Source organism: Equus caballus, chromosome 1, assembly GCF_041296265.1.
Source record: "Equus caballus isolate H_3958 breed thoroughbred chromosome 1, TB-T2T, whole genome shotgun sequence".
NCBI classification, from domain to species: Eukaryota; Metazoa; Chordata; class Mammalia; order Perissodactyla; family Equidae; genus Equus; species Equus caballus.
The window spans coordinates 26,583,097-26,597,883 of NC_091684.1; the positions used below are offsets into that span (position 1 = coordinate 26,583,097).

Genomic DNA, 14,787 nt, shown 5'->3' on the forward strand with positions numbered 1-14,787 from the left:
AGCATCACTAAACGGAACAAAGCCATGGGTGCCCCACGCTAGGCACCTCCTTTCCCTAACCTCATGAGTCCCTGAGTGGGATGGGAGACACATATCAACAAAGATAGCAGGTGATGCAAAACCAGCATGTACTCGAAGTACTTCAAAGACCCAAGGAAAATCTCTTTGAGCTCAGATTTCTATGTCCAGGTAAACCATCAAACCAGTGTGAGAGTAAAGTAAATTTTAGACATGCCAGAAATGAAAACAAAAAAATGTCGCTCAAGCACTAGGTGACCAAATAATTTATCATCCATGCCAGGAGCTCTTGAAAGTTAAAAGGACTCTATTAATATTTATGTCAGGAAACAAGAATAAGCCAGGGCATTCCTGCCCACTCTCTGAAAAAGAATACTGGAGGATATACCACAGAAAAATGAAAACTAGCCCAAGAAAAGGAATGGAATCCAAGAAATAGAGGCACTAATCCAGGAGTAGAATAAATAGAAATATCAAGATGACAATAGGGAAGCAGGCCTAGCAAAATATCAGTACAAATTAGAACATCCAATAATAATAAAATTAAGAAGGTGGAATATCTTAGTACTCGGGTAAGAAAAAAACAGATGTTTCTTCTGTCTGTGAGGAAGATAGAACAATTAGAAATTCAAGGAAAACCTAAAAGCTATACAAGAAAGTTAGCCCAAACTAATATGTCAGAATTCTGAGCCTAAAATAATCTATTTGACCTCAAAGTGCAGAACACTCCTCATCAAGTGACACAGGTTTAATCATGAGGATTACATCTATTTCCAACCACGATACTAGATTTTGTTGCAAATAAAAACAACCATAATGTTTTAAACATGTTATTAGTTTTCATTCACTGTGGTCTTGATTACATTCAATGTATTGCCTAAGTATGTTCAAATTAGCACATGTTTTACATGTTCTCACATTGTTTTCTGCAATATTTGTCTCATATGTGTTTCCGACCCACAAAACTATAAGCTTTTTGGGTGTCCAGTCTGCATCATATGCTTCTTTGCACATCCTGCCTCATTAGACACATACTAGGTGCTGCCCAAACACTTCATATTATCTGGAAAGAACAAAGCGGAGCAATCAATACAGGTCAAGTCCTGGAACAAATTTTTTTTTTAAACATCCAAATTATACTCCCAACTGAGAATTTTATTCTATCAGATGTCACTTGAAATAAACTGCACATCATGCCTAGAATAGGAATCTCGAGGTTTTTAACACCATAGTATGTGTGCTAATAGATGAGTGTCACTTGTGCTAGGAAAAGGCAGGAGCGGGTGGCTGCTGTCCATGGTCTCAAATCCATCGTGGAAGGACCTTCAGCCACTTGATGAACAAAGGAGAGAGAAGGTGAACTCACACCTTGGTTCATATCACCCCCATTCATACTGTCCCTGTTCCTATCACTTTGAAAAGCATTCTTTTCAAAATGTTTCCAGGCGCAGTATCTCATTATTTAACTGTGACACAAAGGGAGCAAATAGGATTGTCCCCATTTCACACATAAAGAAATGACTGACCTAATATCACATCTAGTTTGTGGTGAGATGGGCCTGCATCAATGTGTGTAACTTTTCATTTTATAGATAAAGAAACTGAATCTCGGAAAATTCATATAACTTAATTAGCCTCACACTAAGCAAAGAAATGAATGAATGAATGAATGAAAGCATATCTGCTTGGGATAAGACCAAATTTATACATGCTTGAAAGAAATATTTTCCAATTTTTTTAATCATCATTTTAGACTCTCTCCTTACTAATGCACCCGTTAAAAAAGAAAAACTCATTCATAGACATATAAGCTACTACACCTAGAAGAGTCTTCATTCCCCTACCCCTAAGAAATGGTGACTTGCTGAAGACAGTTAATGCAAATCAGGGACCCAAATATAGAGATTCCCAACTTCCAGGCCAATATTCATTCCAACCTATCATGACGCCCCTCACTGAAGATATCTTAGAAAGGAAGACAGCAACTGTAAGCTCAGCTGCTTTCAGCCAAAATCCTGTCAAAGTCTAGCAAAAAAAAGAATCACACCCTAGGCAGGAGAGGCCCTGCCAGCAGGTACAGGTCCAAATTTTAGGGAGCCTCTGTGCATTGTGAAGACCAAGCACGTGCTCTGGGGTGAGGTGGGGCTCCTTAGCTCTGAGAAACGACAGTGAAAACTACCCTGGAGGGGTGTGTCCCCTCTTCAAACCCCAACACCATGTTCCTGCCACTCAATAGAACCCTGGACCAGGCTCCTTTCTTCTGGTAGGTGCCAACTCAAAAAGAGGACCCTCTCAGAACCAGGGGCAGGGACGCTGTCTCTCTTTCCATACGCAATACGTACCACGGAGTGCCCAGATATTTGCTGAAACCTTATTCTGGCTGTGTCTGTGAGGGCACTTATGGATGAGGTTACTATCTGAATCAGCAGACTGAGTAAAGCAGATAGCCCTCCCAATGCAATAAGGCCCCATCCAGTCCTCAGAAGGCCTGAATAGAACCAAAAGGCAGAGTAAGAAATCACTCTTTCTCTCTGCATGACTGTCTTCAAGCTGGGACATTGGTCTTCTCCTGCCTTTGGACTCAGATTCAGACCAGAACTATACCATCAGCTCTCCTGGGTCTCCAGCTTGCAAACTGCAGGTTGTAGACTTGTCAGTTTCCATAACAGTGTTAGCCAATTCCTTAGGGTAAATCTCTTCACATATGCAGATACATATTTAGACATGTGTATGTGTATATTTAAATACATATAAAGAGATTTACTATGAGGGCTATGTTTGTGTGTATATGTGTGTGTATATATCCTATTGGCTCTGCTTCTCTTGAGATCCCAGAGTAACACGCTTGGAAATAACTAAGGTATCTTAGTTTGTGTTCCTCCAGAAACATACCCTGAAACAAAGACTTGAATTCAGGTAGTTTATTTGGGAGGTGATCCCAAGAAATACTGATGGGGAGTGGGAAAATGAGATTGGGATGGGAAGACAGCCAATAAAGTAAGCAAGTTACCCTAGTGGGCAACTGGGGCTTAATCCCATTGAAGACTCTGGGAGACAGTGCAGAAAACCAGCCTCATAGTCACCCTCCCCAAAGGGCAAGAGAGCTGGGGTATTTATCCACCAATTTCTCCTAGTCACTGATAGGTGGCTGCTCCCTATTCCTTGACGGGAATTAATTTCCTGACACTTCCAGGCGGCATCTTGTGTGATCAAAGCAAACTCCAGTGGGCAAAGAGCCCCTGATGCTGGTGGTTTGAAGGTAGGCCACGACGCAGAGAAACGGCAAGTGCCAAGGAGATGTGGGCAGGGTCCCAACAGATATGCTACAAATGGATAGATGCTCAACCTGCTCCATTTCCTGCCTAGGCAGATAATGAGAACTAGCATTCTACTAAATAGAAGACCCTACTATACTAGACCCTTTATATGCATTGTCTCTAAGATTCACATCAACCCTGCAGGTTTAGTAGTATTCCAATTTTCCAGCCAGTGAAAGTAAGGCTCAGAGATTTGTTCAAAGTTGCTGCTGCTTAGGGACTTTCTCATAACAGAAAAGGCATTTCAGAGTTTTGAGAAATCTTCCACTCAAAAGTTTGCTTTCAAGCATGCATAACACTAAAAGCACACAGTGATGTGAACAATGCTCTTGCCTCTAAAGATACCTTCCTCCACCACCACCACCCTGGAAAACGAGTTTCTCTGCATCTCCAGGTTCATGGTCTCAAAACTCCTATTGGAACAAGTTCCCGACTATGTGTAATCACATTCAGAAGTGGCGGCTTAAGCTACTTTTCTAGCCCTGAAAAGAATGTTCAACTCGGTAATTGTTCTGTATCTCCCGCTGAGAACAGATTTTAAAAAGAAAAAGTTCATTTCTTATGCAGCAGTGTCATCTTTAACCTGATTCTAACCATCTGGAAGAGAAACTGCCTACCTTGCCATAGATGCCAAAAAGACTTTGAGAGTGCTGAGTGAGGCGTGTGGGACCTGAGGACCAGGGAGGGCCAACAATGCTGTCTCAGGGGTGCAAACCCTACAGAAAGAAGAGGCCAGGCTCGTCCTCATCCCCAAGACACTCATTCTTCACACAGGCAGTTTTAAGCATTTAAGAAAGCATTTATTCCCTTCTATTCAATAAGCTTCTATTGAGTGACCACTATGCACAAGAAAGTGAAGTGGCACAAAATGGGAAAATGCGGAAGAGACGGGAGAACTAAGCCTGAGCACGATTTCTGGCTGAATTCATTTCTAGAGTCTCAGTTGAGTCATTAATGGGGTGAATACCTGACTGTAGAACGGACTTATTTGTATAAAACATCCATTTCTGTAGAAATAGGCTGAATGATCAACCCCCAGGATTCAACTGTTCTGTTGCCAAAAAATTATTCATCTACGTGTCATCAAACCCCTCACACAATGCCCTTGCAGGCTGCTGCTTCTCTTCTCCCTTTGTAACAATTCCTCAAGCAGCACTTTTTTTTTATTACTCCATCCTATTTATTTTCACTCCTTTCCCAGGGCAACACTCCCTCTAGTGTCTGTGTAGGGATCTCAGGTTCCATTCTTGGTGCATAGGGTGCAGGCAAAAATGGAATTCAAGTCTGTAACTCGATGGGTGTAGATCACTATAAAATTTTGGTGGGTTTGGCCTGTGTGATAATTCTGGGAAGGAGGCTGGAGGTATTCTGCAGATGTTTCCAGCCATGGATATTCCCATGTCACACCAGGCACAAAGCACAGCTGGGAGATCAAGAGGAGAAGCAAACCTGGAACATCAAGGTCCAGCCCATGACATCAACATAGAAAGTCTTTGGCACTATAGGCTCTGTCTGCCAACCAGTCCAGCAGCCCAGTATTCTCCTATTTTCCTGAAGCTACACATTACACTCACTTCCTTCAAGAAGTCTTCCATGATTAGCTGTGAGGTATAATCATGGATGACCTAGCCAGAGAAGCCACTCTTCATCTTTCTGGATACACTTCTCAACCCTTCCCTCAGTGAAAGCCCTGAAAAAATGTTCAACTTATTAGTTGTTAAATAGTGTAATCTTTAATCTGATTCTAACCATTTCTATTACAAATTCTGAGTTTGAGTTTCAAGAAGCCAGGCCCCGAGTCATTCACTTCTCTATCTCTTACACTATCTCAGCGGAACACAGAAGACAGACATCACAAGTTTCGTCTGGCTGAGGACATGGACTACGGGAGGAGGCTGAGATGAGCATCTCTCTGAAAACTGGGTTCTAGCCAAGGCTTTTCCATCAGCCCACTGGGACACTTTGGGCAAGTACCTCCTTCCTCTGCTTCAATGTTTCCAACTGAAAATGAAGGGAAGTCTCTTCCAATATAAAAATAACTAAAGCAACTAAAGTAGCTTGAGGACTTACTATAGATCAGGGACTTCTTTTAAGCACTTTGCTACGTACAATCTTCTCTAATCCTTACAACAGGCCAATGTGAGAGCTATTATTATTATCACCTCCTTTCTACAGATGAAAGAATAGCCAAGAGAAGGTAACAACTTGCCTGATGTCACCGAGCTATTAAGAGACAGAGGCAGGATTCTAACCCAGGCACCTGGCTCCAGAACCTATGCTCCTAACTACAGTCATGCATCACTTAACGACGGGGATATGTTCTGAGAAATGTGTCTGTAGGTGATTTTGTTGTTGAGAGAACATCATAGAGTGCACTTACACAAACCTAGATGATACAGCCTACTACACACCTAGGCTATATGGTACTAATCTTACGGGACCACTGTCGTATATGTGGTCCATCGTTGACTGAAATATCATTATGCGGTGCATGACTGTATTTACTATATGGCCTGGTTTCATGCGCTCAGCCTATGTCTGTTCCTAATAAATTCTGAAGAGGATTGCAATCATGATACAAAACCCTCCACAACTATGAATTTACACCGATCATACCCTCATACCCAGGCTAAATAATCCCACAATCCACAACCTAACAGGCTCCTTGGTTACCCTATAAGGCTCTATTTCCAGTTTTTCCCCTAAACTAGGTTTTCTTCCAGTGTGTGTCAAATAACAGGCCCCTACTTAGCAGTGGGCAGTTTTACAGATCAAGAGCTCTGAGTGGCTGGCCCTATCACGCTCCAAGTTCCTCTCATTTCAACCCAGGAGGGATGGTTTCCTCTGCTCCCCAGCAAGGAGTTAACAACAGTGCAATCCTGTGCAATCCTGAAGTTCTTAGACTCCATCACTTTTTCGAAATTCACTATAGCACACATATTAGTGTACTATAAAGAACAGCATTTCCATAAATAATTAAACCCAAACTACACTGATCAAAATAAATGAGCAAAACGTTCCTGGTGATGCAACCAGGCTTGATTCATTCACTAACTCAAAGAACGACGTGACTCACAAGAGGCCCGCATCAACAACAGTTAGGAAGATACAGACTGTCCAACGTTAATGAGCTTGGTATTTACTGTCTACAGGCACAGCGGTGGGCGGGCAAGGTGGCCGCAGCACACATCTCCAGAACAGGAGGGAGGAATCTATTCCTAAGCCTCTCTGGCTAGCCTCACGTATACTCATCCCAGCCCTCAGTCTATCCTGCTTATAAAATGGGCAGCACTCTATCTCACCCGAGTAAAAACACGTAAACTCTCTTGGAAGGAAAATAGTCCATAAACCCAAAAGAAAGGAGAAAGCCAGGAGTGAGTGGGTGATGGCTACACAGAGACAAAGAACAGTAGGGACTCGGAGCTGTGAGGTGCCGTGTTTCTGTCTGAGCCTCCTATCCCTCATCTCTATGCTGAGTGACTTGATGAAGCAATGCCCAAGTGCACTTTCAGCCTTGACATCCAGTGAGTCTAAGATGCCCGCAGTTTCCCCCACGGTGATACTCTCTCCTCTAAGTTCATAGCCTGAAACAATCATTTGACAATTAACCACATATCACCCCATGGCATCTGTCTTGTTGTCATGTGTTATTTAACTTTACAGAAGAGCAATCTCATATCCGAAGCATACCGGCAGGACCTTGAGGCAAATGCTGTCTTATCCTTGTTGTCTTTCCCTCCATCACAACTCTACCAAGCCACAGTGCCCAGAACACTGCCACACACATAGTAAACACTAAGCATATGGCTGAGTCTCTTAAGTGAGTCCATCTGGTCTCTGAAGTGCATGAGGAAGAAGCCAGGATTGTTGACTAGTCCCTGTTCCCATCCTTGTACTAAGTGGGGTAGAGATGCCTCTAAATCTTGTTAAAATTCACATATGAAATAATAAACCAGGTGCATAAACTTAATGCTATTAAGAGACAGTGTTAGCTGGTCCTTCCCGTGCAGCCAAGGCACATCCAGTTCCCAGGCCAGTTCAGGAAGTACGTACTGAGCTACGTGCCAAGCACTGTGCCACACGCCACAAGGCACACCTGAGAAGGACAGAACTCACACTGGGGGTGGGGGAGATGCTGTTATAGTCACTTCATCCCTCACCCCTCACCTTCAAAACACTCACAAAACAATCTAAGATTCAAATAACTAAGTGCTAAGCTAAATATGATCAGATACGTGGTGTAGTCTGTAAATTCTACAAACAATTAGCAAAAAGGGAGATAAATGCTTCTGAGGAAGGTCCATAGAGACACTGTATTTGAATCTTAAACTGAGCCATGAGTAATGGGTGCATCTCAATAGAGGCAGAAGGTACCCTGAGTGGAGGAGACCGCAAGAGCAAAGGCTTGGAGTCAAGAAGGGACTTGGGACAATGATGGGGCCACCTTGGCTAGAGTGAAAGAGTCAATCAGGGAACAGTCAAATACAGATTTGGAGAAGTAGACCCAGGATATACACAGTGAAGGCTTTGAATGCCAGGCTGAAGGACTTTGGATTTGAATCCAAGAGGCTAAAGCTATTCAAGCTAGAATGCAGACATACTGGATGAAATCCTCCTGGTTATAGTAGATGTCAGTATGAACAACCTGAGAAAGAAATCCCAAGGGACAAGGATTTCTAATTCCTTTTTAGCCTCTGTTCCATGAGACTTGGGACTGTCACTTGTTTGCCCACTTGATCAAACATGGTTGAGTACCTCTACTGCCCGCAAGCCAGAGCTCACTCATCTCTACTCGCTGCCAAGGAAGTCTGAGCACCAGCCAGACCCTTCTCTCAGTCACCCACCACATCAGGGGGACAAGCATGGTTAACCAAATTCCATTCACTCCACCGCACCAGTTCTGGTTACCCAACGTGGCCGCCAGGCACTCTCATCCTCTATATTCCACCTCTAACTCCACAAGACCTCTTTTCTTCCAAACTTGCTGAAAAATCATCCTTTGACATTTTTCTCCCATAAGGGAAGTGTCTCAAGTCAGCCAAGAGGCCAAAGGAAGCAAGAAACCAACAGGTGAGTCAAGCCACGAGGCCTCAAGTGTACTAGCTTTGGATAAACCCTTGGCCGTCAGACACATCTTCCTATCTCAGCCTGTCTGGCTTTGTCGCACCTCTCTGCTCCTCATGGGATGACTCAGGGCCCACAGATCATCCAGTTCCAAAATTCCTCCAGTTACAATAACAGATTTACACTGCTCAGGAAAAAGCATTTCTCCCTTCTGCCCCCCTTAAATCCAACACCACTGGAGAAGCCACTTCCCGGCATTCCTTCTTTGCCAACTACAAAGCAAGTTCCAACCATTGCACTTCTGCAGTCATCAGATCAGCCCTCCCAATTAAGGAGTTTGCAACTTCTGTTCACCTTGGAAATCACTACAGGATCTGAGAAGCAAATCACACCCTGTAACTCGGCCATCAGAGGAAACAGAGCAAGTCCCTCCTCACCCTCCCCCCCCCGCCAAGGCTGACAGTGACCACGAGCAATTAGGGCTTTTCTGTCCCACTGCATTTCCCAGCTACATCTCAACTGAGATGGCTCCCCTTGTAATATTAATTAAAAACAGATTCTTTTTGGCAAATCCCTGAAGAATGGCTCCTGTGGCAGGCTTCTTTATTAAGCCTCTGAGAAGGCAAAATGCATTAAGATATTGTGACACGGGGGCTGTGAGCAGGGACGATGAAGGCTAGACAATCCAGCCAAAAGCTATTTGAAAAATCTGTTGGAGAGCCACAATTAGATGCTCCTGTGAGTGAAATACAATTAATCTGATCAAATCTGTCACTATTTTGCACATTAGGAGTAAATATTTTAGAACACAGTCCAGCTGAATTAGTTAAGGGAATGAAATCCTGCCTGGGGGAGTCTGTGTGCTCCACCTCCTTGTGTGCTCAGGGAAGGGCGATCTGGTAGGGACCTGAAATTATCAGCATCTCCATTTCTCTTACCAAGGTGCAGTGTTGGGCACATTAATTGAAAACTATCTGGCAAGTCATCCCAACGAGCCACACTGCAGGGGCAACAGCCTGCAAATCATTGCCACTGCGAGTGAGCTGCCGGGAAGGAATGGGGATCAGGCGAAGGGAGGAGGCAGCATTCTCGCTTCAGCACTAGGAACAGGGATCCCCAACAAGGGTTACTCCAAGGCAGAGGGGGCACGGAAAGTGGGCTGTTGCCTTCACAATTTCCACTCTCCAGAGTCATTTGCCAATTCACTGAGCAGGCAGGGAGGCATCTTCCTTTATCTGAAGAAGGGCAGGCTGACGCGTAAGTCTGTTTCCCTGTAAGCCTGTAAGGGACTTGGCTCCCTCTGGGTGTTTGTGAAACTCCTCTAACCCATTCATCACCAGGATGCCAGGTGGAGACAACCTGAAAGAGGGATTGGCAAATTGCTCCTCCAGAGTGAGGCTCCAAGCCCAAGTCCACTCACCACCTCCCCCCCCCCAGAACACCTGGCAGGGCAAGAGCAGTCAGAGGGGGACCCAGACTCCAGCCCCTTAGGATGCCTCTGGCTCAAGGCTGCTGGGTACCTCCTGTTTTGCCTCCGAAGTCATCCCCCTCTCTTCTGGGACCAAAGTGAAAACATGACCCAAGCCTGAGACAAGGATCTCCTCCTGCCCCTGAGCCCCTGGACACGCTGGACACGTGGGCTGGGGTGGAGGCCCTTCTCTGGCATGTCCACCTCCGCCTGCCTGACTGTAAACTGTCAGAGTAGAGTTCAATTTTCAGCTATATGGGGTGACTAAAAATTCTCTCCCAAAAGAAACTCATGTCAAGGAACGAGGTCCACCAAAGGCACTTGGAAGGAGGGCAGGAACCCCGACAATGTTAACAATTAAACCGGTGGCCTTCCCGGAGAAGGACATGTTTAACACTTTTGAAGTCAGAAGAGAGGATGGAATTCTCTTTTTATGTCAAAAGAGGCTGGTGCAAGGACCCATGTTCTCTGCCTTCGGGACATCTCCCTCCACTTTGAAACCAATGATGAAGGGACCTTCCAGAAAGTTCAACATCCTCATCACTCCTCACCATGGCATTTACAGCACCTTCTTTTGCTGCCCTCAGGAAAGGAAGAGGGGAGAGAGAAACCAGCTGGTTAATGCTGCAGAAACTGGTTTCCCACTTATTCTCCCAGGGGTTGCTTCTTTAAAGTCTCTCAAAAACGGGCAACGTCAACATGTTTCCCACCGCCCCTCAGAGCAGCGCAGACCTGGTCCTCGGTCAAGCCTTTCTCACTGGTATTGCTTGCAAAGTGCAGTCAAAAGAGGCAGGTCCAGCCCAGGAGCTAAAGAGGCAATCCCTCTCTGGACCAGAGAGACAGGACGCCACGGGGTCCTTGCACCCACCTGTGTGCCTTGTCCTTTGCTTGGACAGTAGGACTGGCCAAGAGCACAACCAACAAACCCCTGGGTGTCTGTTTGCAGATTGCTCAAATCTCATTGCTGGCTCTGAGGTCTCCAAGGCCAAGTGGCCCTCTTTTAACTGAAGAGCCAATTCCACGGAGAGCAAAGGGCTAGACTTGGCCCCTCACCTCCTCTGCTGCACAGTTGCTTTGAAGATGGGCAGAGAAGGCCAAGCACGTTTAACTATTCGCAGGACGCATTCTCTAAAGTCCCATCTTCGGGGGTTTTGTCAACACGCAAAAACGATCCTTAAACGAAAAGCAGCGGCGACGTAAGAAAACTCGTTAGGCAGAGTGAATTTATATTGTCCAAATGTGGCAGTAATAAAGTCACAGATATGTGAGGACATCACCCCCTCCTCTTAGTGATACATTTACTTCCACGCATCCTGTCCTTCCTACTCACCGAGTAAGAACACCAATGAACACACACACACAATTCCTCATTATCAAACTAAAATGAAGTTGAGATTCATAACGTCGGCTACCAGAAAATTACACTTTCCTCTCTCTCTCTCTCTCTCTCTCTCACTCTCCCTCTCTCTCTGTCACACACACACACACACACACACACACAAAGTCCTCTGGGGACCTGCAAGTCTTCAAACACCCATCATTCCAAAGGTGCACGTTGCGCACCCCCCATGCCCAGAGCTGTCCCCTCCGAAGCTATGGGGGTCTTCACTTGAACAGATGAAGCCAGCCACGGCGCTGCTGCGAAGCTGGGCTGCACAAGTCCTTTCAGCCCGGCATCCATTACTCAGGCTGGGCGGCAGGCGCTGTGCTGTGTGTCACTAAGAACTAGGAAATCTGTGTTGGGTATTGCCGATGTGCTGCACTCTGAGGACTCCTAGCTTTCCTGGTATTCACTACTCACCCCTGTGACACCCCAGGCCTCCTTAAAATAAGGCGAAAATTTCCCAGGGAAATCTTTAATGCCAGTCAGTCACGAAGAGAAATACAAAGGGAGGGGGGCGGTACTTTCCCATCAAATGAGTTCCCCAAAGCTGCCTGTGCAGACATCCACCATCCTCCAGACTCTGCCCAGCGCCGGGTTCCGATCTGATCCGGGGAGCCAGAAAAGAGGAAAGGATTTTTGGGAGACTGGCTGAAGTGGGGGCCGCGGAAGAGAGGGGAATGGGATAAATCGTGGGAGGCCGCCCCGAGAGCCCGTCCTCCGCGTTTCCTTGGCTGGGCTACACAGCTTTGGGCGCGGACAGGATGGGGGGTGAGAGGCAGCCACTCCGGACCCGCTCTGCGGCTGCAGCAGCTGCTGAAGCAGACTGCGCTCAGAGCCGGCGCCTGGCCTCGAGCGCCGGAGCAGCCGGAGCGGACTCGAGGGTGCCACCTCTCGGTACAGCCGCTTCCAGGGGCACCTGGCAGCGGAGAGAACCGGTTAGAGAGGTGCGCAGAAAGCAGACGGACCCAACTCCACTCGGCAAGCCCTTCGTGGTGCAGGACGCAGCGGCCGAGGAGAGTTTTTTTGCTCAGCAACTTATGCGTGCTTGTGCATACGTGAGGGTGGGGGGGTGCGCAACGGGTGCTGAATTTCACTTCATGCTTTAAACTTTTTACTGCCTCTGCTATAGCTTTCCAGGGCAGCTGTCCGGGTTTTGAACAGGAAATCATTGCCTCCCCCAGGGCTGGGAGAAAGTGCGCCTGGAGCAAGAGAGCGACCTTAAGGCGGGCAGGAGTATGGGAGGCTGAGTGGCCTCAGTCTCCCGGGTTCCCTTTCGCGTGACTGGAAGGGAGAAGGGGGAAGCCCCAGCAGTCGCAGGAATCCGTCAGTCTGTCAAGTGGCTCCTGCTCCAAATCAGTCTGAGTCCTCACGCACGAATTCAAGCCCTCAGTGGGAAAACTGACTCTCCAAATCGAGTACCAGAGAAAGTGACCACAGACCCCTGCCCTGCTCATCTTTAAGACACCTCTTCCCTCACTCCCCTCCTGGCGGCCCCAGTCCTGGGGTCGCCAGTAAACAAACGCACACACCATCTTACAACAAACTCCGCTAACCTGTTGGGGGCGTGGAGGAAGCTGGATGAACCCTTTCTCTCTAAAAGTCAGGGCGCCCCCCGCCCCCAGCCCGCCTCAGACCCTAGAGCAACTATCTGTCCCTCGTTCCCGCCCCCTACTCTCCTGGCTATCTAGTAGACAGCGAGATCGATCGGCCGCCGAGTGGGTACTCACGCTGCTGTTGTGTCCCGACCAGTGCACCATGGCTTGGTTGTGGGCCGAGTCCCCGGTCAGCGCGAACGAGGTGCTGGGCAGCCGGAGGTCTTCCGCCACTGCCCCCCGCGGCGCCTTCACCTCCTCCCGGAGACCCTTGGCGAGAGAGCGGCTTCCTTTGGAACCATCAGCCAAGGCAGTGGCCCAAGCGTCCCCACGTTCCAGGGCACTGGGGGGCTGCGCCCGACGACTCCTCCTCGCGCCGCCAGGCTTGCCAGGAGCCGGGATGCCCTGTCCCCAGAGCGCGTCTGCCGGCGACAGCCCCCCGGCTTCTCTCTGCTTCTTTCTGCTGCTGCCGCCGCCTGGCTGGGGCAGCGGCTCTGGTCCGGGCTGGCGCCCCAGCGCGGTGCCTCTCTGCACCGTCGCCAGCTCCTCCGGCCACTGGCTTGCCACTGCCCGCGGAGAGAGAGGAGGAAGCGCCGGCAACTGCGAAGCCGGGGCCGCGGGGCGCCCAGGACCGCCTGTCGCGCCCGAAGTGATCTCCGCGCCGGCCAGGACCCACGTCGACAGGAGCAGGAGCCCCGTCCGGGCGAGGGGCGCCCCGGGCCAGCCTGTGGGGCGCTCCGTGCGCGCCGCCTCCATCCCGCTGCGGCTGCCGCGGCTCGGGCTGCTGAGTGTGTGTGGCGCCCGCCGAGGTGCGGGTCCGGCGCAGGGGGTGTGCGCGCGCCGGCGAGCAAGAGAGCGAGTGTGTGTCGGGAGAGTGGGGAGGGGGCGGCCGGGAAGGAGGTGGCTCGGGCTGGCGCGCCTCGCCGGTCCTCTCCGCTCTTCCCTCCTGGCTCTCGATCGCTCGCTCTCTCGTCCAGAGGATAATTCCAAAACCCGAGAAAAATTAATAAATGCCCCTTCGGTGCTTTTTTTTTCTTAAATCAAGATCCCCTAAAATCCTCCCCACCGAGCTTCTCCAGAAATTTTGTGAAAAGGAGCGCTCAAACGTAATAAGAAAATCCTCCTTTAAAATATGAAAATCAAGCCGGATCCAGGAGGAGCAGCTGGCCACGGACCCCAATCCAGAGTCTCTCCGAAATCCAGCCTCCAACCTGCTCGCGGAGAAGAGTTGGGTGCCGCTTCTCGCTGCGTTTTGGGGGTTACTCTTCAGGCCTGTTGTAGGGGGCGGGAGATGGCGCGCGGGGAGGGTAGGGGGTTCTCGAGGGAGGAGGAGGAGGAAGAAAGTGTTTTCAGCGCCAACTGTTCGGATTCAGGAGCGAAGGGGGAGCCCGGAGCCCTTGCACCGGGAGGCGGCGCGCGGAAACCCAGCGCGGGATGTAGCTGGGACTCCGCTTCCAGCTCCCTGGCCCGCCCCTCACGGCCCGCGCCCCCGTCCGGTGCGGGGGCGCAGGGAGTGCGTGCGTGCGCGTGCGTGCGTGGGCGCAGGCCGGCGAGGGTGAAGCGAGGGGTGTGCTCGGGGCTGGCGAGAGGGCGCCGCGGGGTGGGGTACCTGGCTGAGGCAGGGGGTGGCTGGGTGTGCGGGGGCGCGCCGCTCCGTGCGTGCGCGTTTGCAGGGGCATGTGTGCGTGTTAGTATGAACGATGGGGTGTGGGGCCGGGAGCGGTGCGCTCGCGCCGTGGGCGCGTGCGAATCACGCACAGACTGTTTGCATTTCCAAGAGCCTGCGAGTCATCAGAAAGGCAATACTGAGAGCAAGGCAGGCTGCTCTGGACAGCCGCCGCCTCCTGACGTCCCGCGCACCCATAGTTCCCCCCCCCCCCCCACCGCCCGCAGATGTAACCCGACTGTTGCTTAAGCCTTCTAGAAGGCGAAGAGAGAGCTGGG

The 14,787-nt window shown here is 49.2% G+C and overlaps 1 protein-coding gene across 1 annotated transcript in view; it reads right to left on the minus strand.

The window, feature by feature from the left end:
• Positions 1-14,474, minus strand: part of SORCS3 (sortilin related VPS10 domain containing receptor 3) — a 566,847-nt gene extending 552,373 nt beyond the window's left edge. Inside the window, exon 1 of the mRNA XM_001916814.6 lies at positions 12,979-14,474. Coding sequence (XP_001916849.3) covers positions 12,979-13,599 — 621 coding nt within the window. The 5' untranslated portion in view covers positions 13,600-14,474. The remainder of the gene's footprint in view (positions 1-12,978) is intronic.
• Positions 14,475-14,787: the final 313 nt, after the last annotated feature.